The sequence below is a fragment of the Lepisosteus oculatus genome, chromosome 12, assembly GCF_040954835.1.
Source record: "Lepisosteus oculatus isolate fLepOcu1 chromosome 12, fLepOcu1.hap2, whole genome shotgun sequence".
NCBI lineage: Eukaryota > Metazoa > Chordata > Actinopteri > Semionotiformes > Lepisosteidae > Lepisosteus > Lepisosteus oculatus.
In genome coordinates this window covers 6,159,822-6,182,276 of record NC_090707.1, presented here as the reverse complement: position 1 = coordinate 6,182,276, position 22,455 = coordinate 6,159,822, and the positions used below count along the sequence as shown (strand labels likewise).

At 41.5% G+C, this 22,455-nt stretch overlaps 2 protein-coding genes across 2 annotated transcripts; both read right to left on the bottom strand.

The window, feature by feature from the left end:
- Window positions 1–442: 442 nt before the first annotated feature.
- On the bottom strand, window positions 443–8,840 carry LOC102693902 (5-hydroxytryptamine receptor 5A-like). The gene is made up of 2 exons (XM_006636360.3): window positions 5,886–8,840; window positions 443–2,067 (listed from the first exon to the last, which is right to left on the bottom strand). Exons 1-2 carry the CDS (start codon window positions 6,591–6,593, stop codon window positions 1,735–1,737), a joined length of 1,041 nt encoding a protein of 346 aa, XP_006636423.2. The 5' UTR covers window positions 6,594–8,840; the 3' UTR covers window positions 443–1,734.
- Window positions 8,841–9,225: 385 nt separating this feature from the next.
- Window positions 9,226–20,280, bottom strand: ddx18 (DEAD (Asp-Glu-Ala-Asp) box polypeptide 18). Its single transcript, XM_015358640.2, has 14 exons — window positions 20,123–20,280; window positions 19,542–19,736; window positions 18,779–18,967; window positions 18,445–18,580; window positions 18,185–18,285; window positions 17,312–17,511; window positions 16,788–16,902; window positions 16,110–16,249; window positions 14,961–15,122; window positions 14,175–14,327; window positions 13,227–13,340; window positions 13,087–13,143; window positions 11,283–11,460; window positions 9,226–9,607 (listed from the first exon to the last, which is right to left on the bottom strand). The coding sequence occupies exons 1-14, from the start codon at window positions 20,229–20,231 to the stop codon at window positions 9,462–9,464; spliced, it is 1,995 nt and encodes a 664-aa protein (XP_015214126.1). The 5' UTR covers window positions 20,232–20,280; the 3' UTR covers window positions 9,226–9,461.
- Window positions 20,281–22,455: the final 2,175 nt, after the last annotated feature.

Here is a 22,455-nt window from a genome sequence, read left to right as displayed (position 1 = left end):
AGAAAAGAATCTTGAGAAGTGGTCTTGAAAAATTCATCTTTTACTTCAGCCAGTCTGGTAATGAATGAGTTATTGACTCTTACCATTTACCAGATAGGATAATGATACTGATCCTTCAGGTTGTAACGTGTGTATTTGTTAATACATGTATATGTATAGAAACTGCCTCTGTGAGAAACAAGGGCAATATGTAACAATTTTTCACGTGTTTGGAGTCCTTTACAAAATATACTTCAGTAGCAACATAAAATATAAGGAACAAGTAATAGGTTTCTTTCATGCCGAAAAAAATAAGAAAGAAAACAACATTTCGGCTGTGGAGCCGCCGCCTTCTTGTTTTCTTTCTTCTTTTTTTCAGCAGGAATAAACCTATTACTTGTTCCTTTGCAGCCTACGCATGCTGACGCAGCTCCCCACCTGAACATAAAATACATACAGTATTTACAGTAAACACCAAAGACAAAATATGCAAGTTTATTATGATGTAATTTGTACAATTGTCTGTCTGAATCAGGTAAGCATAAAATGCACATAAATCATTTTTCCAGTGCACAATAAGTGTCGCTTTCTATTTTTACACAACATCTGCGAAAAGGGGTGAAAATACAATGAAAATACAAAAAGTGGGATAATGTTAGTCATTGTAGGACAGTGTTCTTTTCCTTGCATTGGGTTTTTCAAGCATGTTGCAGCCTCCACATTGCAATCTATATAAAGATTCAGGCATTTAAAAGGCAGACTTCCCAGTTCCTCCTAATTAGTTTTGGCAAGATAAATGCTTTGTTTATATGTTCATTTACACTGTGTTGTGGAACATTCATGTTGCTATAAGAGTACAGTTAGGTTGTCAAATATAGCTTTTGTTTTAGTGGAAAAACAGCCAAGGAAAATGTTATTGTTAACTGTCAGCATAATTTTCTCCAAATAAATTCCAGCTTCCATTTTGTTAATTTAATTTCTAAAAGCATGGCATTTAATCCTTCAGTGCTGTCGCAAATCAGTATTTGTGAAGACCGTGCAGACTGACATAATGGGGCATGGACACGCCTTGAAATATTCCTTTGGTAAGGATGATGATTTATCTGACAAGCCGAGCCATGGATTATCGTTAACAATTTACAGATTGTGTGATTAACACACTGAGATAACTTTTCTCAAGAATTCATGCAAAGAAAAATCTTCAGTACAAAGGAAATGTTCCAATAACTGGTTAGTAGGAATAGGCTTAACCTGTTACAAGTGATCATGTTTATATAACCAATTGCTTTCGACTTTGTAACAAAACTAAATGTATTTTTAATGTTTGTATTCTACACAGCCATTCATTGTATACTGTAACTATGGACTCTGAGATCAAAATGAACCGATTTGAACCTTGTATCTTATGTTGACTTGTCAGTTCTCTAGCAAAGAACTGTACAGGTTTAGTTTGATTTGTGTGAAATAAAAAAAGCCACTCTTCTACTTCAATCTAGAATTCAATTCTTCTGAAAGATCCTGATCACATTCATCATGTTCCCTGGACTCATACACTGTTCTTCCAGCCTCGCTGTGAGCCATTCTACTGGACACAGGGCTGTCCACCCCAACATCCAGACGGTTCATGGAAACCAGGTGTAATAGAGCCGTGGAGAAAGACTGATATCATCTACCTCTGCTGTTGCCTGTGCTTTGAGTATCTACCTCGTGCTGTGGGCCTTTGTGGACTGGGTGCCGCCCAGCTGCAGCTGGGCTTCACCTCTGCTTGGAGAACAGGTTCCTGAAGGCGTTGTTATAGTTCTTGTTGAAGGCGGTGTAGATGAGGGGGTTGAAGAAGGAGTTGGAGTAGCCGAGCCACAGGAAGATGCTTTTCCAGGTGGGCGGCACGCTGCAGGAGCACAGTGGGCCGACGAGCTCGGTGATGAAGAAGGGGATCCAGCAGAGCACGAAGACCCCGATCAGGATCCCCACCATCAGGGCGGCCTTCCTCTCCTTCTGCTCCCGCCAGCTCTCGCCGTCTGGCTGGAAGGTGATGGCGGCGTGACGCGCCGTGAACACCATCTGGGGCTCACGAGAGGCCTCCTTCACCTTGCCGCCAGGAAGAGGGAGGGAGAGACTGTTAGGGAAGCGGTATTTTGGGGATTGCAGGACCGAATTAAAAATCCCGCCTGTGTTTGGCATTGTGACTAACATTAACCCAGCCTCCAGCAGTTCTTTTTAAGGACTTTTCACATTGCAGTTGTCTTCGATTTTGTTTACTGAGGTGAACACTCCTCACCCCCATCTGTCAGCAAGTATGTTTTATCTACAGAAAACAAACTGTTCTACAGAGTTCTGCCTCATTTCCACGCCACGTACAGTACTCTCGATATTATGCAATCCATTCAAAGCCTGTAGGCTCTTCAGCATAAATAGGCCTTAACCCTTGTACTGTATGTATCACATTATTACAAATTATACTCTTAAGAACACTAATAATGAAGTAGATTCATGTAATTAAATTATGTACATGGCAGTCCATTTTTAAAAACATTTGTTGACAAGCTGCTTTCAGTACAGTGTTTTAACTGTAATTCGTTTGCTAAAAAGTCTCATGTATTGATAGTGAGAAACATCGATGCTTTTTAAAACATTTTCCCCTTGGCCAAATGTGAAGCAAATGCATTGGATTTCTTTAAGAAGTGTGCACCTTCTAAGTAAAGTTAAAGGAAATTGGACACGTCTGTTTTTCCCGTAGCTTTGTTGTGTCCACGGGGAACCGTTTAAAGATAGGATTGGCGTTCAAACACTGTTTGCGCCTACAGTGGTCACTTTAATTGGCACAAAAACAGAAAGGCTACTTGGTGGCAGAGAAGATGTTTTCCTGGTTGGCAGTGCACATGGATGAAGGAGCAACAGGAAGACTGGATTTCGCAGCATGAAGTTCTTAAGACCTCTGCTTAGTTTCCAGAGAACCAGAGCACAACTGGCATCAGCAGCATGCTATCATCTTAACCAGCACAGCTGAAAGGATATAATCTCACCTCCAGCATGCTGTGATCACTGAGCATTTCCATTTCAAAAGAGCTCTACTGGAGAACAACAATGGACCAAAAAAAAACTATTGTGCAAAAAGGTATTGATACCCATTAAAACCGCCAATGTGTCAGTTTAGACTGAAAGATACTTAAGGTTATTATCATTTTACAAATGAGGATGGAAATTAATATGTGCTGGTCCAATCTATACATATTTTTCTTAAATTTTGCATTCAAATGTAGCCATCAAAAAGCATAAAAAATGTGTCAGTGCATTCAGAATAATGACAGAAAGTAAACAGTTCCTTTTTAAGCGTGGGTATTTGTGTTTGAGAAAAGTTTCATAATTCTGGTGTAGCACAGGCTTCAGAGTTTACAATGTAATATGTTTGGAGTTTTCCAGGCGAGAGGTGAAGCAGCAGAAAAGGAAAGAGGAATGTTGAGATATAAGCAGACAAATGAACTGGAGTGATGTTATGTTAAAATTCTATGATGTAAAACTGAGAGCTCACTTAGACTATTGTGCGGAAGTGTGGTCACCCCAGTACAAAAATATTCCTGCTCTGGAGTCTGCACAGAACAGAGATGAGCAGTCAGGTGCATCCTCAAAAAGAACTGTCTCTTTTCAACCTTGAACAGAGAAAACTATGAGTGCTGATTCAAGCATTCAGTATCCTCAAAGGCCTCGTCACAGTCAGCCCAGTGGAGTACTTCAGAGTGAACGGCAAAACATGACCCAGAGGACAACAACTGAAGCTAGGGGGAAGTGCTTTTTTACACAAAGGAATCTCTTATAAGCTACCCTGGCTTCTTTTAAGAAATGGCTTCCTCAGATTAATTAGCTATTTACTAACAAATGGCCTAGATGGGACAGATACAGTAGCCTTTTCTCATTTCTCAACCTTATATTCTTTTTTTTAGCTTTCTCTGTGTGCCGCTTTTTACAGTAGTTGTGTAGGTTTGAAAGAGGCATTTTTAGAAAGTAAATAAATAAAAGAACAGATACTGTTCAGATACTAGATGATATTGTTAAAATACACAAAATGCTGTACCATTGTATAATTAAATATGAATATAATGACCTTTGTGGATGCAGTACCCATAATTAGAATTAAAGTGTAAAATGCTTTATACCCATTACATTGACTTGTTGCTATGGGGACTCTGCTCTGTGGGTATGAAGGTCTGTTATGGTTCTCCAGACATGCCTGATCACCCTTAAACATGTCATTGAAAGAGGCTGTGAGAAGCAAGACAATTTAATGACAAGCACTCACAGGAGTGTGCCCAATATGAAGCACAAAGTCATGGAAGGCAGAAATACTTCACTTTGATGAGAGCTTAAAATGGAAAGCCCTCTGGTAGCTGAACGCATGGCTGAATGATATCAAGCGTGAAATGTAAAGGGCAAATGATTTACTTCTATTTTTGGGGAATAAAAACAGAGGAGGAGGAAATAGGATGGAGGGGAGAGGGTCAAATTCAAAGAGTGCTTTTATCTAAAGCTGCAGTAATGTGTTCAAGGATACCAGGTTAACACTATGTTAGGGTTGGGAAATGTTAAGTCTACCCAGCCCAGCATTTTTTACACAGTCTGAGACCCATGCCGAAACTCCAGGATGTGGGATTTTGCTGGATCACTCCCACACTGCCACTGACAACCACTTAGGTTTTCTTCAGCCTCTAGAAGATCATTAAATAATAGAACCACTCTGTGAGAACTGAAAACCACAAATGAGCAACGAGTTTTCCTTTGTTTGTCGCCCATCACACACCTTACTGTAGTTAATCCAACAGAGTTTACCCCGTATCTGCATACTCGTATGCATGAGCATTACAATCAGATTAGAGTCTCGACTAGTTTATGCAACACACAAGCAGTAATGACCTTGACTTGGCCATACAGGAACAACTTCAGCATTATCATTATGATACTGTACATGTTCTTGTATAGATACAGTATACTAGACTTTTGCCTGCTTTGAGGTGCTTTATACTGTATAGTGGGCTATCATTATAATTAACTCAATTGAGCTCTGCATATTTAAGGTATTCTGGTAAAAAAAAACTATGCGCTTTACGTCAGACAGACTGAATTTGTCACACCCATCTAAACCGGGGTCTTTACTTTGCATCACTATGGCTGTAACAGAAAAAAAACATTAGATAGATCAACTGTTTATAATGGTCAACACATTTTAAAAAAGAGTGATATAACAGCCCGACACCCATGTCTATAAAGACCATCACGTGCTGAGTCAATCAGCCTACAGGAGTTCTGTTCTAATGGCAAATTGATATCCATTATTTACTGAGTGGGTCTGCCTTAGATAACTGATTCTGTGAAGAGAACAGTACATGTTTAGCATCCGACTAGATGGAAAGTGTTTGCCTTTTCCTTTTTTACACAAAAATTGAATCTGTATTTACTGTCATTTAATGTTTGCCATTGGGTGGCACGCTAGGGTTCAAATCCAGAGCTGTGGTGTTCTCTCCTTGTTTGAGTGGGTCCCCTCTGGGTGCTCTGGCTTCCTCCCACAGTCCAAAACCAGGCTGGTAATTTAAACAGCTTCTGGTGTGAGAGTGTGTGTGTGTTTGTGTCTGTGTGCCCTGGGATGGACTGGTGTCCCATCTAGGGGGTTCTCTGCCTGGCTACTTGCCAGAAAAGGCTCCACAGCAACCCTGAACTGAACGAACCGGTTAGGAGAAAAGATAGATGGATAATGTTTACACTTGCCTACTAATGAGAGAATTCTTTTTGTGCCCCACGCTAAACAAGACTGAATTAACATGCTTGGGATGACATTCGTTCTTGTGCTTCTTTCCAACACGTAACGTTAACCGCAGGGATGTGTAAGGACAGGACACACAAACCTGGTATAGTCTTACCTGAACCACACCAGACAAAGGCATGACGGCGTTCCTCTTGCGGCTCCCAATCCTGAATTTCGCCGCTTTGTAAATCTTCCAGTACACGAAGAGCACCACCGAGAGGGGCAGGTAGAACGCCCCGCAAGTGGAGAAGATCGCATAGGAAGGCTCCTGGCTCACCTGACAGCTTTCGTCGTCGGCCGTGTACGTCTCTCCCCACCCAAAGAGGGGGGACAGAGAAATCACCGCTGACAGGAGCCACGTCAGGGCTATCATGACGTTGGAGATTTTTTTCCTCGTCTTCAGGGTGTACTCCAGGTGCCTGGTGATGGACCAGTACCTGTCCAGGGCGATTGCGGTCACGTTCCAGATGCTGGCCGTGCAGCAGAGCACGTCGAAGGAAACCCACACGTCGCACAGAAGCCGGCCCAGCCGCCATCTCCTGCCCGAGAGCTCGTTGACGAGGCTGAGGGGCATCACCAGGGCCGCCACCATGACGTCCGACACCGCCATCGAAGCCACCAGGTTGTGAGGCACCCTGTGGAAAGTCTTCACTCTCAGGATTGTAACCAGCACCAACAGGTTCCACAGAAAAGTAGCAATGATCAAGATGACTAACAAAGTCACAATGAGGATGCTGAAGATGGTGAAGGGATATCTTTTAACGAGGTTTGCACCCGTGCTCCCGTTCTCCCACGCTGTCAGATTAAAGTTACTGTCCATCATGGATGTCTATGTGCAGTCCCGTACACATGCGTGACCGCCTCTAGGAATCGTCCAGCACCACTTACCTTATCGTTAGTAACTTCATCACAGACATTACAGGGCTCAACATTATTGTAGCGCCTGAGCTCAAAAACATTTGTAAATTATTTGTTCGCAGAATGCTTTGTTGGTCCTTGAATAAATCCTAAGAAGTAAGAGCTGGATTGTTACTGAGCATTTTCATCTCCTTTCAGCAGTGAGCTTCTGATTCTCCGGATCAGCGGCTGCACGACACCTTGCACAGACACGCTCTTCTTCCCGCGTTTCAAAGTCTTTTTTATGAGATAGGATGCATCTTTGCCGAGAGGAGAGCGGACAACATCCTCCCCTGATGGAAATCCGGGCGAAGTAGCCAACAGTTTGCAATATGAAAAGAGCTTTTACGCAAGTTTCGTGACCACCTATGAGAGACCTTTCACTCTGACACATCGAGCGAAGCAGCGCTGCTCTGATCATTGAGCTCGTATCACCGAGCCTGTAGTCAGACACACCAGCCCCGCTGCCGAATTAGTAAAACATTAAAATAATCTATTATTCTCCTGACGGAACTCTGCGCGCTTTTTTTCAAACCGTACCAGGAAAGACTCGCCAGGTGTTTGAAGTCTCCGTGGAACCAGCAGAAATCAAGCGGTAATATTAAACTAAAGAGAATTTCTTAAACTGCACCAGGTTAGGGCAAAAGAGCAAGTACCGATGCACCTCAACACCTCAAGCGGTTTCCACTTGTTACATCTTTAACTAATATTAATAAAACGAGTTTTCACGATCCCTTTTAATTAAACGGTGAATTTTAATGCAAACACGCAGTTAGATTTCCGAGTCATTCCGGTGTTCAGTCCGCGTCGATTACTTTGGTAACAATCTCACCTCCGCTAGCATGAATAACGGCCGTGCATGTTTATAACAAACATTTAATGCAATTTTACCGTTCTTTCCGAAAATCCCATCGATGATTCAATGAAAGCGTCTTGCAGTTATTGGGTTTTAGTCCTGATGTCCAGCACCGCGCCTGCTCTAGTCTGGAGTTGGGTTAGAACCAACACGGGCAACGTCAGGAGTAAAAGCAATAAAGGGAACTTCGATTTACACTTAAATTATTAGGAAAACTACCCACGAACGTGTTTTAATGCTGATAAGCAATGCGTATTGCGTGGCGCTTCAGGGAGTTATCTAGCTTCACAAAAGGCAACTATCAACTTGAAGGAAAATGTATTTTTAGACTATATAGTCTTAGTATATCAAATCACTTTTGCGTTGCAAACATCTGATATAATCTCAGCACACAATGCTTCTTTCAGAAGTGCGAATGCACTAATACAAAATTACAAGTTCTCTTTGACCTGATTCTCCTTTTCGAACCCTCCCATTTCCCTCTTCGCCCAAAGAGCAAGATGAAACTGCCAGTCATGAATGCACTGACCTAGACGTCTTAAACCACAGCAGCAGCGGCGAGAGTATTGAGCTTTCAATTGGATCGGTTTAAATAGTTTTCCCCCCATCTAAATGCTTTAAAAAAACATTTACTGCGGTAATCCGTTATCACGCAAATAACACTTGGTGGAAACGTTTCTTTCCTTTGTCGTTTGTAATAGGCACTAATCAAGCTTTTACCCTGACTCGTTCATCTTAAAGGTACAACATAGAAAAAAAAAATTGGCATTAGAATCCATCACCTTTTTTTCCCTGACAATGAAGAGGGGATCTGATGGCGTCTGCTCAGCATTCAGTAATTCATCTGACTCTAGAAACCTAATCACACGTATAGTTTCTGCCTAGAGTTGCTTTTTTATCCATCCATCAGTTGTTCAAGACCCACTTAGTCCAATATAGGGTCATGGACAGACACTAAGCCCTGGGGTCACACACGTAAACAGGAGACAATGTACAGATGCCAATCCTCCAGAATGGCACGTCTTTGGACTGTGGGAGAGAACAGTGAGCACCTAGAGACAACCCAAATGGACAACATGCAAACTCCACAGACAGTACCCCAGTATGAAACTGTTGAATCCAGGACACAATCGCTGCGAGACTGCTACACAGTTGCAGGCAGACTGCTAATACCACTCCTGCGTTAATACAGACAGTATTTATAATATCCTTGAAAGATTAGGATAAATACACCACTGCCTGAAAAATAAGATAAATGCTAAATAACTACAGCACAAGAGGATAGGAGGCCTTTTCACTTCTCCTCCATAAGGGTTTTGTAATATGGACAGAAAATCAGCTTGTTATACCTTAAACTGTAACAGCACTCTAAAATACTATGATCACAGTATGAAAACAATCAGAAAAGTTTTGGAGTCACAGATTTCCATGTTTAAATAAGTTTGATATATTGTCAGTGCTTTCAGTCACCCATATTGACTTAAAAAAAAAAGTGAAAGTTTGTCAAATTACAGGATATAAAAGCAGGTCATATATAAAATGCAAATTAAACTTGAGAATCAGAAAGACTTCGGAAGTTGAAGTTCTTGAGGCTGAAACTTTCCTACAACTTCAAAATAAGGTACACAGTCTGACTAATGTATGAATAACAGGACTCGGTCATCTATTTTTCATTCTTTCTCAAAATCATTTTCTCCAAGAGTGAAACAGCTAAATCGGGTATTATTTAAAGGATCACATGAATAGGCATCAATGGCACATCCAATTAACACATCGGGAAGAAAACAGGGAATGCTGACAATTTTCAGAAAGGGGAGGGAGGAGTTCGTAAGCAGAGCAGACGCGCGTGCAAACGTTTAAAAGACGACAAGCAGCATCTGTCCCCAATGCAGGTTTTTTAACTTCTTTAAAACGCCCTTAGTAGAAGGAACAAAGCCCTCAGCGGGAAAACTGCCTCTTGTCGGCTCCGGCTTTGCTGACGTGTTTGAAGATCTTCGATTTGTAGACGTTCTTCGACTTCTGATACCCGAACCCCCCGCCGCCGCCTCGCTTCTGCATCTTGACCCCTCTGCTGCTGTTGACGTCTGATAAACAGTCGTGGTCAAGGACAAGAACCAACACAGAGTGTTTAAACAAAAGGAGAGACCCATTAGTAATCTCATTATGCACTCTGGTTTGCTCCACTTCAATGCATGCGTGTACTACTACCACTACTCGCAGCAATAGTTAAGGCCACCCCATAAGCAAACAGATCGGTTTTAAAACTTGCAGAAAAGATGACTGATAAACCAATGTCTAATGGCATTAGTTGAGCCCCCTCAGCAACACAGGGCCTTAAGTTCCTGTTAGCAGGGAAGAACATGCTGGCATAGCAACCTGACAGGGGGACAGAGATGCAGAGTCAGAACTACCATGTATGTTTTTTTTCCCCCTCAAAGAGGACCTTTAAGCTTTTTTAAATGTAAAAAAAAATAACAGCAAAAACTCTGCAGCAGTAAATAAAATTGCCATTGTCTTAGTGCAAAGCAGAGAGGATTCAAATTCAGTCCCTTTTGCATTTCATTTTGGGATGCTAATGTTGTAGATACGGCAATTAGTATTAATTATACTGGGTTTGACTCAGTATCTTTATTATAATGGTATATTTTCCAAATTAAAGAGGTACTGCTGGATATAAAATACCTGTTATTCATCAGCTAATCTAAAAAAGTGTTTTTTCAGACTTTTCCCACTTACCTGAATATATATTTTTCCCCTCAATCCTATGAAGTTGCATGCAAACTTTATTTCAAGAAATGGCTCAATGAGAACCTCAGATCAATTAACTACTAAATACCAAATGATCTAGATGGGCAAAATGGCCACCCCTTGTTTTTAATTGTTCTTCTGTGTGCATTAATAATTGTCAAGTTAAATTATTTTGTACAATTTATTCAGTAGCAGTGAGAATTTTAAGCAAAGGTGCACTTAATGTCTTTTTTCTATTCAGCTGTCAAACCAGCAATTATTCTTTAAATCAAGGACAGATGCGTTATTGTATGAATTGTACTAGACTTTTGTCTATTTTATATTTATATTGATTTAACAGATATTCATGCATGTTGGAAAAAGATACTTCAAAAAGTACAACTCACAAAACAGAAAAAACTTTCTGCTGTGAAGCCATTACTTTAAAAATACTGATCATTTATAGGGGTACTTTTTATGTCATAAATAAGATTCAATAAATCTCTTACTGCAAATCAATAAATTAATAAAATAACTGAGAACAGACTGTAGCAAAAGCATATGTGTCCAGTTTAAGACTGGATGGGATTTAAAAGATTTTTGTTCTGTATATAAAGTAACCAGTTATATATCACTCTCCCACTCAAATCTTGAGATTGTTTACCGTTTCTTCCACATGAACAACTTAGCAATTTTTTGTAGTCATTAAGTGTCATCAATAATGCTTCCCTTAAATATTAATTTTCCCGTATAAGGACAATCCAACTATGCCTCTCAAAATGTCCTATTTACCATATGATGTTTCTTTACTGAATTCACTCACTAAATACAAATTTAGAACCGCAACAACTCAATTTCTATTGCTACAGGCACTTTTGTATTATAGTTCTACTGTGTTTCTCTTGTTTAAGAACAGCACTACACCTGGTACAACAGGTTCCTGGAATGCAGGTCTTTTTGTTGGCCTAGCATGAGCTGGGGTACAGCAGCAGTGGGAGGGAGCAATTGCTAATGTCTGAAGGGAAAGGATACTGAGATCCACGTAGGGCGGCACTTTGAATCCAAAGGAAAGAGCCACTTTCTGCAGGTCCAGAGTGTTGACGCTGTAGATCTGTTTCAGGGAGTGGGAGTCATACGCACGGACATAAGCTTTATAAGCTTCCTGGGCTGATTTGTGCAGATAGTAGTTTTTCTCAATCAGTTTCTCAAGCTGCAAGACAAAAACAGGATTTCTCAGAATATTGTTTCGGAAAAAAAAAATCACTGTGAAACCAGTTTATGCCCATAAGCTATCTCTGTGCTGTCAGTATGCAATTTTTCCTCACCACAAGAGATCTGTTCAATGAAGCATTGCAGCTTTAAACGAAGCATACAAAAAAATGAAACCTACAAGAAATGTTACTATCAGGAAAACAACCTTTTCTTAGCAGGATTCACTGACATATGTAAGCTCACTATCAGCAGGGGATCTGCAGTGGAAGTCAAAGACTAGGTGAGTTTAATCACACGGCACGCCTGAAGACAGCTCAGTCAAAATGTTTTCCTTCCACTTCTCGCATGGAATTAACTTTTACGAGTTCCCTTCTAGCCGAGTGCGCTCACCGTCGGAAACAATACAAGACGTACATCGGTGACATGGGTTGCAGATGTTTCAGTGGTGAGATTTTGTCCTACTCCTCTCGCAGAGCCAGGACAAGCATGGCCTGTTCACCGGTCTCTGAGCCCTGCATGCCACACATCACTGCAGCTTGTCCTACAAGTGACCAGCGGGCCTGAAGGCTGGAGACTAGGGCATCCATGGCACGACAGTCACATTCTCCTCTCGCAAGACCGCTGCTGCTGCAGGAGCAGCATGAGAGTATCATGAGAAGAAGGCATTTCAGCCAGGGTAGCTCCATGCTGTCGGGTTGCCATCAATCCCTACAAATACTCTATTCTCCACAGCACTTGACACCTGGGCCTCTCCACTAACCTTGGCAAAGAGGCCAGACCCATGGTGGTGTCCCAGGTCATGGCCGGACACTGGTGGGACCGTACTTGGCTGAAACTGCTCAATGTGAACTCCCCAGACAGCACCATGCAGCGTGTGGCCTCAGTCCAGCCTCCCATGTACCAGCAGCTCTAAGGCACCTTTCTTTTCATAACTGGGGCGCATTTCTGCCTTTCTATTCCTTTCCTGATTTTTACCAAGCTTGACATTGAATAGGTTAAGTCACCTCATCACCTGTGCCAGGTCAACCCTCTCACTAATGATGTGATATTAAGTATATGGAACAAAATCACTCTAGTAGATAATATTAATCACAAATAATCAATTTATGGCAACAGCCAAAGTATACAGACTTCGGATATACTTTATACTACAAAGAGCATATACACAGGAGTTTCTGATGTTTAGTATATCTATTTGGCAAGAGCTCCTTTCAGCTCGGGATTTGTTCAGCCTTCAAATCCAATTTAAGGTCTGTATGCTGCTTGTCATGATACTCATCCAAAATCACTGACATGCTACATTGTTAAAACATCAAACTTCTATCCACCCACACATTTGTGATATAGACCTCATCATTTTGTGAACAACTTCAAAGGGCACTAGAGATCAGAAAGCAGGTTATTTTCCGCTGTGAAAAGGACCTCTGTGTGGCTGAGGAAACTATCTGCCAAGATCCTCACGAACGGATTCCTGAGCCATTTCCACATCTCATTTTCCACTGCCTGCCCTCTGCCTCCGAGGTAAAGTTAGCAAGAGAGCAAATGAAATTAACCCCTTATGTCTTAGAGCAATTTCTTTCAGAGCAAAAAACTCAAAGTGCAGAAGACTGGATGGAAAGCACACCTGTGACTGGATGTCAGAAATTTTGCTCCAGGAGAATTCAAATTCACTCAGTGGCACCTGCAGAAGAGAAAATATTTTCATTTAGTTGAGAAAAAAGATGATAAAAACATAAAGGAGAGCAGACAAATGGTTCCCCTTACTTTAGCTTGTTTGAGGAAACGCAGAAATCCCAGCTCTTCAGGCCTGAGGATCAACAGGGCATGTCCTCTCCCATCAATCCCTCTTGCAGTTCTCCCTACGCGATGGATGTACTCCTGACGAGCACAAAACCATGAACCACAAGATCAGTGTGCTGGTGTTGACACAGTTCAGTTCATACTCTCAGCTTTGCCCTTTGCACTTCAAAATCCATGTTAAGAGCAAGTGGACATGATCGTCCCTTGCAGCTCAGAACTGGCAGCCCACTGAAGCTCTGCAGGTGTGAGCCTGGTCTGCACCTGGATGGGAGACTTAAGGTTGCTGCTGGAAGAGGCGTAAGAGGGGCCAGCAGGGGGCGCTCACCCTGCGGTCTGTGTGGGCCCTAATGCCCCAGTATAGTGACGGGGACACTATACTGTAAAAGGACACAGTCCTTCAGATGAGACGTAAAACCGAGGTCCTGACTCTCTGTGTTCATTAACATCCCAGGGTGTTTCTCGAAAAGAGTAGGGTTGTAAGCCCGGTCTCCTGGCCAAAGTTCCCATTGGCCCTTACCAATCATGGCCTCCTAATAAACCCCATCTATGAACTGGCTTCATCACTGTTCTCCTCCTCACTGAAAGCTGATGTGTGGTGAGCATTCTGGCACACTATGGCTGCCGTCACATCATCCAGGTGGGGCTGCACAGTGGTGGTGGAGGGGATCCCCATTACCTGCAAAGCGCTCTGAGTGGAGTGTCCAGAAAAGCACTATGTAAGTGCAAGCAAATATTACACTAGCAGCAACCACCAAATATCAGTATAAAATGAGTAACAAGGTAGTATAAGCTAAAGCTTAGCATGTTGGAACATAGTCTGCGAAAGAGAGAAGACTGTTTGGCTCATCCTGCTTGGTGTGCCGTTTTACTTGAAATAAGAACGAAACAGCAGTGATTCTGGGCAGCAGCTACCTTGGGGTCATCAGGCGGGTCATACTGCACGATCCAGTCCACCTCCGGCACATCCAGGCCCCTGGCAGCCACATCTGTGCACAGCAGGATTCCCGAGTCCGCGTTGCAGAACTGGAAAAATGTGGTCGTGCGTTTCGTCTGCTTTTGCTTCCCCTGACAGAACAGAAAGAAGAGTTTCCATTTTAGAAAAATGCCTACACTGCGAGAAGGAGCCGTGTGCGGGGTACAGAAGATATTAAACACTCTGGGGGAGAACAAAGGCAAACTAATGCAAATGCTACAGTTTTAAAATCACCCAGCTGCAGAAAAACTGCAACTTTCAACTTCTAGGTCAAACTCATTAAAACAGTTCTGGCTAATTATTTTACTAATTTTAGTAATTCACTGCAACAGCAATTATTAATAATTATTAATACTTAAAAGACTAATGACTTTTCCACATTCTACCCTACTGAAATCTTTAAAAACATACCCATCAAGAGAATTAGGGGTGTCTGGATATTTCAGCGTATCTTGCCTGCTTAATTAAGCAGGATAAATAATTTGTAATGCTGCAGGACTGAGAAATGAACCAGTGTGGGTGCAAAGCAGGAGCACATGATTTAAATAACCACCAAGACAACAATCATATGGGTGAAAATTAAACTGAATTCTAACAAAATGCAACGTATTTACTGAACATTAAAAAAAGCATATTAATCATTTGCTGGGAATGGAATGCGGTCTTGATAATAATAATAACAGATGCCTTTAAATCCTGACTTGTACGCTAATTCATTCACTCACATGAATTGCCATGACAGGCAGGTCAATGTAGTTCAGCAGCTCATAATGGAATTTTACAGACATGCAGGAGGAGAAAAACACCATCAGCTTCTTCTTACGGTTCTTCTTCAAGAAAGTAAAGAGCAGCAGGAATCGTTTTTCAGAAGGACACACCACATAGCCCTGAAAAAATACAAAGAGGAATGTGTAGCACTTCAGCTATTTTGATATTCCTTAAGACGTTTTACTTGTGGCGAATACTTTTAAAATGGTTACATAAGTTTTGGTGCTTATTGGTTTGAATAAATAATGACAGAGCATTTCCGATGTTTCTAATTAGTTAAACCCTCGGTTTAACACACTTTGGATTTAGTGGACAAACTCTGGTAAAGGGGTTTTGTCTGCAAAAGAAACCCCTGTAGTGTTCTACGGCAATCTGCTGCCAATACACTGGCAAAACACATGAAACTGAATTTCAAATGCAGCGTCACAATATAGTGAATGAAAGAACACATGGTGAAGCTTTGAGTGCACACATTGAAGAGAACCGTTCCGTAAGATATTGAATGAATTAATCCAAGATGAATGCTTCACTATCACAACTGTACAATGCCGATGAGACTGGTCACTTTTGATGTTCACTTCCAGAAAATACCCAAGCATACAAGCATTACACGTGCTGGCTTCGGCGCCTGTGTGCAAATGCTGACAGCCTTTACAAAGTGAAACGCAGTTGTAGCACGGTACAGAGACTCGGAGAGTCGTCAAGGATATAATGAACGAGTTTCAAAAACGTCTTAACGTTTCAAAAAAATGTGGGTTAGTTTTGACATTTTCCCATACACGAGAGTGTTTTTTGGGCTCCAAATATCTCATTGGGCATTGAACAAACAGCCAGCAATACTGGACACCCCTTTCCTCGGACTGAGCCAGCGAAGCAGGGCTTTACTGTACAGAATTGCCAGTATGTGTCCGAGTCCAGAGGGGTAACATGGATCATCAAACATCCTTTTGGGAGTGTGAAAACTGGTTTCCCTGACAAATGTAACAAATACAGGGATGTTTAAAGAACAAACAGAAAAATGTCTCTGTTGCTGCAATCTTTCGACAACTGGTGAATTTATTGCAATTCAAAGATAAACGTCACCAGATCTTTTACGGAATCATTACCTGCTCCAGGCCTTCCACAGTGGCTGTTTCTTTGTTGTCATCAACTCCAACATACAAGGGCTCTTTTTTAAGGGAAATCCTGGCCAGGTCTTCCACTCGGCGGGTTTGTGTAGCAGAGAAAAGCATGGTCTGCCTTCGTTCTGAAAAAGAAAACAAGTAACTCCTATATTGCTGCACACAATGAGAATCAGTTTACAGGTGCAGCAGAGCTGTTTGCAAATATCCATTACAGGTTGAAAACAGAACACAAGAAAATGAAAATAAACAAGCATCTCTAGTAAGACTGGCAGAAGTTATAGATTAGTAACTACCACAGAACAGACCATTGTTCGAGGCTGAAGATTACAAGGCAGCAAGGTTTCTCCACTTATGATTTCTTAATATACAGCACCTTGGAACTCAAAAGACTTTTAAATGCTCTGCAACCACTTTTTTATAGGGTTCGCTATAAAGCACATTAGAGAAAAGGAAAAACTGAACCACTGACCTCCTTTTATGAATTGCTTCCATCTTAGAAAAATGTCTTACGTCATTGCAAACAATGAACAGTGGAGGCTACCACTACTGTTTGATAGACACTGCAAGGTTTCACAGGAAATAATGTATCTCAAAATGTGAGCCAATAATGTGTAAATAAATTCCACTGTAAAAATTACATTTTCCAGCTTTTGTACTTACTTGGCAAAAGTTTAATGATTTGCTTCAGTTCTTCTTCAAATCCAACTTCAAGAATACGGTCAGCTTCATCAATTATCAGGCACTGCAGGTTCTTGTACATGAAGCCTGGGGTATTCTAGAGAAGACACATTTTGTCTTAAGAGACAAATCCAAACAAAATGCATCCTGCTTAGGGCATCTGATGCTTTATGTTAATAGTTTCACATTACTTTTTCTTCTGCAGCGAGAGAAATATTAATTAAACTTTAAACTGAGCGTTTCCTACAGAACAGTCTAAATGCATTATTGCTTTCTAAATGTTAAGTTTAATTTGTAAGAGAGCTTTAATTACAAGTTAAGTGAAAATTTCAATTCAAACAATTCAACAACTTTTTTTGAGCGCATCTATGGAAGGATGTTAATAAATCTAACATTTAAAATGGCACCAAAAATTCTACACTTTTATTTGCTCAGAATTGCATTCAATGTTTATGATTTACCAGTTTGCACTAAATGAACTGCACAAGCCATTTACGTTAGCGTACCTGTAAGTGATCCAGCAGTCTGCCAGGTGTGGCAACGATGATGTTGATTCCATTAGCAAGCTTCTGTGCTTCAGCTGATCTGTTGCTGCCTCCCATTATTAAGCCATACGTGTGTACGTGATGCGTCATTAATTCCTTAAGCACACCATATGTCTGCATTGCTAACTCCCGGGTAGGTGACAGAATGACTACTCCAGTGCCTAAACAAAGCAAAAAGCATGTTAATTGTGCAGTGTTGGTGATTTGGATTGCATCAACAATAATGGCACAAGCTTTCAGACTTATAGTCTGCCAGGTAAACTGAGTGACCTCTGTGTCCTCCAGGGCACTTGCAGTTTGGCTGTGCTCTCAGTGAGGGACACCTCTGGTACAGGATCGTGGTGCCTGGGATGAGTTAAAAGGTGAGTGGCCAAAGGTTTGAGGGACAGGGGAGTCTGCCTACACTTCTCATTCTCCTGCATTGGGGGTTCAGGTTTTGAGTTATGAAAAGCTCAAAACTGGTTATTTCACAATCAGGTAAGTATAACAACAAAATGGCAAGTCAATTAAAAAAAGAGACACTTTACTTAAATAACCTAATAAGACCTGATCCTATAAGAATGGACCCTGCTTTATGTAATAAAAATTCACATTGAACTGCTTGGAAAGACAGATATATACTTGATATATTGATTCACCTACCTATGATAGGAGCAGGTTTATCTTTTTAAGTGAGAAATCTGTTTGCCAGAAAATACAGTTATGTAGGGAAACATACACCGTTAAAATCATAAAACAGTTAAAACATTCTATCACTTCCGGCTCTGGGAGCTTTGGACTCGGGTGAAACACAAACAAGCAGAACAATGATCTTCGTCTCGAGGGCTGTCTTACCATTTCTGGGCATGAACTTCAGCTTGTAGATCAGCTCAATGGCAGGTATAAGAAAGGCCAATGTTTTTCCACTGCCAGTCCGAGCTGCTGCCAAAACATCTCTGCACAAAATATAAAAGACATCATTGAGGCTTTCAGCGTCCCTTAATGCAGACAAATGAGGAACGTTTGGAAGGGACCTTCTTTCACTTTGAAAGGTGAGCACATGAGGTGTACTGAAGTATAAAATAAACCAAGGCATGAGCATCTTGGGAACTCACCGGCCTTCCAGCAGTGGTCTTATGCTTTTGTGCTGTATTTCCGTCATGTGCTCGAAGCCCATCTCTTTAACTCCCTTCAGTGTATGTTCACTGACCGCACCGGACAGAGAGGCAAAAGAAGTGTCCTCAAAAGCACCTGGTTAGTATTTAAAAATGATGAATAAACACATGTTACACTGGAGACAATGGAGAATCTCACTCTATAGATTACTTTGGTGCCAGGTGCACTCTTGAAACATAGTCCACTAAGCAAAATGAAAGATAACATTCTAACCTACAACAGGATGTTGATTATTTGTGGGAAGCATTCCTGCATTTGCAAAGCCTTCTTTACCTGTTAGCCCTAATGGTAGCTGTGGCCCATCGCCCTCCTCATCATCTTCCTCAGACTCTGCAATTGCAGCTTGCTCTTCCTCATCAGACTGCTCTGGCTCCTCCAAACCGTCCACAGAGGTCACGACCTCCCCACTGGCCTCTCCTTCTGTTTCCTCTTGCTCCTCCTCTTGTTTAGCCTTCTTAGTTTCTAGGAGGTAATTTACACAACAAGATTCACCAGCTTCTAGCCAGTCTTAAGAAACTAAGCCAGGCTGGTCCTGGGCAGCCCTGATATGGGAGACCTCCACTGTAAATCGTGTTGGAAGACCCAGCTGAGGCTCTTTCCTTCATTCACACAATTTCCAAACCATTGCTAACGCACAGTGATCAGGACAGTGTATTGTAGGAGGTAACATCCTACAGACCAGACATGAAAGATTCCACAGCACTGTTTACAGATTAGAATGGGTGCTACCACAGTGTCCCAGCTACATTTCACTCGGGCTTGTGCAGTCTGGTATCCCTGAAGATTCCCCTCATTCACAGGGGGAAGCAAGTTCACTAAAACAAAGTGTCAAAAAGCTGTACCGTCTCAAACATTTAAACGTTTGGCATTTCTGTGACATTAGAAAATCAATCCATTACAGCAGAAGGAACTTAAGATATATTTACAAAGTACAAAATGGAAATAAAAATATATACTGGATCTAAAAATGTGTTACCATGCAATATACATCATTTATCAATAGGTTTCCACTTGCGACGGTATTATGGGAAAATACCTGTTCCATCAGAATTATTAGTTAATTTTATTTTCCTTTTTTTCTTTCTGGGACCCTGGGCTACAGCGTCCTCGTCAGCAGAGACGCGCTGTGTTTTCTTCAGCTTCTTGGCGGGTTTCACGGTGTCCCTCTCTTGTCCCGATTCCCTTTCGTCTTCTGCGTCCGGACACGGTGCTGCAAGTTTACCGCCGCAATCTAGAGTATCGCCAGGGTGAAAAGACCAAAAAAAAAAATCGACCGTTTTAAATGCACGAAAACAGCTGAATAAGCGTTCGGGTCAGAAATGTAACTGGCCCTCGAGCAAATGTGCTCAGTCCACCGATGCCGGAATGAGAAAATTACACATAGCTTTAATTGGCAGTTATGATTTTTGTACGCCGGGGAAAATAAAGTTTCTTAGACATTATTAAATAAGCCCTCACCCTTTTCTAGTAAATAACGCCAGCCTTACTAGCACAGATTTTTTAAAAAAACCAATACACTCCAGCATGGGACTCTCACATACTTCCGACGCCAGAATAAGAAGAAACTTATTTCAAATTCCAGATCAGATAATACAAGTACAATAAAGCGCGCATTACCATCATCCTCTTCTTCCTTCCTCTGTTTTTTGAGTAAGTTTCGCTTCTTATTCTTTTCATTCCTTTTCTGGATTTTCTTCCTCAGAAGTTTCATCTGTAAGTCAGCCATGTTGGCAAACCTTCTCTCAGACACACGTGCGACCAGCAAAAGGACCCGATTACAAACTAAGGCGACTGAAAAATTGCCTGAATGAAAGTCAAGGACCCGACGCAAAGGGCTGTCTCTCTTGACGCCTGTGTTTTAAGGGTGACTTCAGTTTAGCATTCAGTGTTGAGTGTGAACAGTTTTCCAATATTGTGTGTCCTGTCTTGCATTTTTGGTCGATGGGTTAAGCTCTGGGTCCCTCGCAACCCTGTATTGTATAAACTGGTTAGAAGATGGATGGATGGATAGATAAAGTAGGTATATTGTTTTATCGGGGGATACATCCTCAAAGTTTATGTAACTTCAAACTTCCTAAAAAAGAAGGGAGGGATACTTAAAGAATTAACAGGTAGCGGGTTTATTCCATGCTGAAAGGAAAAGAAAGGAAACACAACGTTTCGGCTGTGGAGCCTTCTTCAAAGAGGTATCCTTAAAACAAAAGTAAACATTAAATTATTTTATTCTAAATACAATGCCAAGAAAAATCTTTTGCAAATGGAGATTGTTTAATGATAACTTAAACCACGACTAAAATTTAAAAAAGTTGCATCAGTTTTTTTAAGGTTTGTTGGCACTTGGGCAGTGTACAATGTTGGGAATCATAAGATCGACTGGAAGTTCTGGCGCACTATGGTTTGTCATTGTAAATCTTATTAAATACTGTAGGTTTCAGAGCCCCTTAGCAACAGAACACAGCAAGCGGGTTCTCAGGATTTTAGAGTTTAAAAACGTATTGGTTTTAAAACCATACTGTGCATGCACCGGGAGTGGAGGACAGAAGATGTAAGAACAGAAATGTAAAGATACATTTTTGAGGTGCGAAGCCTTCTATAAATATTTATTACGCACTGCATCTAAACTCACGTTTAACATCCTAGGTATCCTAACAAAATGACCGATTTACGCTTTCAACACGCAGAGGAAAAAATACAGTATTATAAAATGCGTTTGATGCTGAGCACAAACTCGAAGCCTCTGGTGAGATTATTACAATACTTCCCCGTACAGTACGTATCCAGCTAGTTTGTGGGGAACGGAAGCCATATCCACGTGGAAATCTCCCCAGTGTGCTATGGGAGTCAACACTTTACAACACTGAAATCCGCCGGGGGGGGCAGAATTAATCAGGAGAGTTACCTCGGAGAATGAAACAGTGCACTTGCAAAGAGGAAACAGCTGTAAAGCTTTAGGCTCACAACTAGACCCAAAAGAGAAAATATATTTTTCATGATTGCTTGTCTGCCCTATGAGCGTAATATGTAGACATCTCGTGTTTGGGGGGATTTTCTTTCTGATTAAGAATTTGGCTCAGACAATAAAACGAAGGCTTCTGGCATGCACATTAGAAATCGCCCCCAGATGTGTATGAAACGGGAGGAAATCACAGCGAGATAATGAAAAAAAATGGAAAACATATTTATAAGAAGATCACTTTATGAGCCATATACAGTTGCTTGCATTAGGACTTTGTCTTTTCACATACCCCAGCTTGCTCTCCATGAGACACACAGACAGGGAGAGAAGCTGGGGGTCAGAGCGCAGGGTCAGCCATTCATACGGCACCCCTGGAGCAGCTGGGGTTAAGGGCCTTGCTCAGGGGCCCAACGGAGTAGGATTCCTCTGCCGGCCGCGGCATATGAACCGACACAGGCGCAGATCCTTAGCCACAGTGCACCGCTATTTTGGATACGGTCTACAGTCTAAAAGCAGACGACATCCACGATGATGCAGAAGATAGATAATCCCGCAGTTTGGAGTCACCACTACGCGATTGTACCAGCTACTGGAGCATTTAACAACGAAAGGGTTGATGCTGGCGCTCACTGAACGTTTTTAAAAGCATTTTAAAGCAATTGTCCTAATATGCTTCATACATCGATTAAAGCGAATTTCTAGGATATGTATAGAAAACTAGTGATAAGCAGTCATAGGCTATCATTATAAATATGGAATGCTTTTTTGGAACCAGAAATAAAAGAATGCTGCACAAGGAAGTCAATATTGCATTTCATTTTGCTTTAGTTAAGTCTGATCTTTTATGGCAATAACTGGCAGTTCAGCTGTAAAAGTAACGTTTTGATGGTTAAATCATGCATTGTTTTGTTTCATTATTCACACAATTGCTTAAAACACGGATGTCCTGGAGTTATTGTGCTAAGTCATTTTCAAGATCTAACCTGTTTTCTTT

Bases quoted from the DNA above. Each gene is read 5' to 3' on its own strand.
- LOC102693902 (XM_006636360.3), bottom strand. From the start codon at position 6,593: ATGATGGACAGTAACTTTAATCTGACAGCGTGGGAGAACGGGAGCACG. The intron at 2,068-5,885 runs GTAAGACTATAC...CCTGGCGGCAAG, and splicing joins CTTTGTCTGGTGTGGTTCAG to GTGAAGGAGGCCTCTCGTGA.
- ddx18 (XM_015358640.2), bottom strand. From the start codon at position 20,231: ATGGCTGACTTACAGATGAAACTTCTGAGGAAGAAAATCCAGAAAAGG. The intron at 18,286-18,444 runs GTGAGTTCCCAA...TATTTTGTGCAG, and splicing joins AGACCACTGCTGGAAGGCCG to AGATGTTTTGGCAGCAGCTC. The intron at 11,461-13,086 runs GTGTGCTTTCCA...TTTGTCTTGCAG, and splicing joins TTTCTGACATCCAGTCACAG to CTTGAGAAACTGATTGAGAA.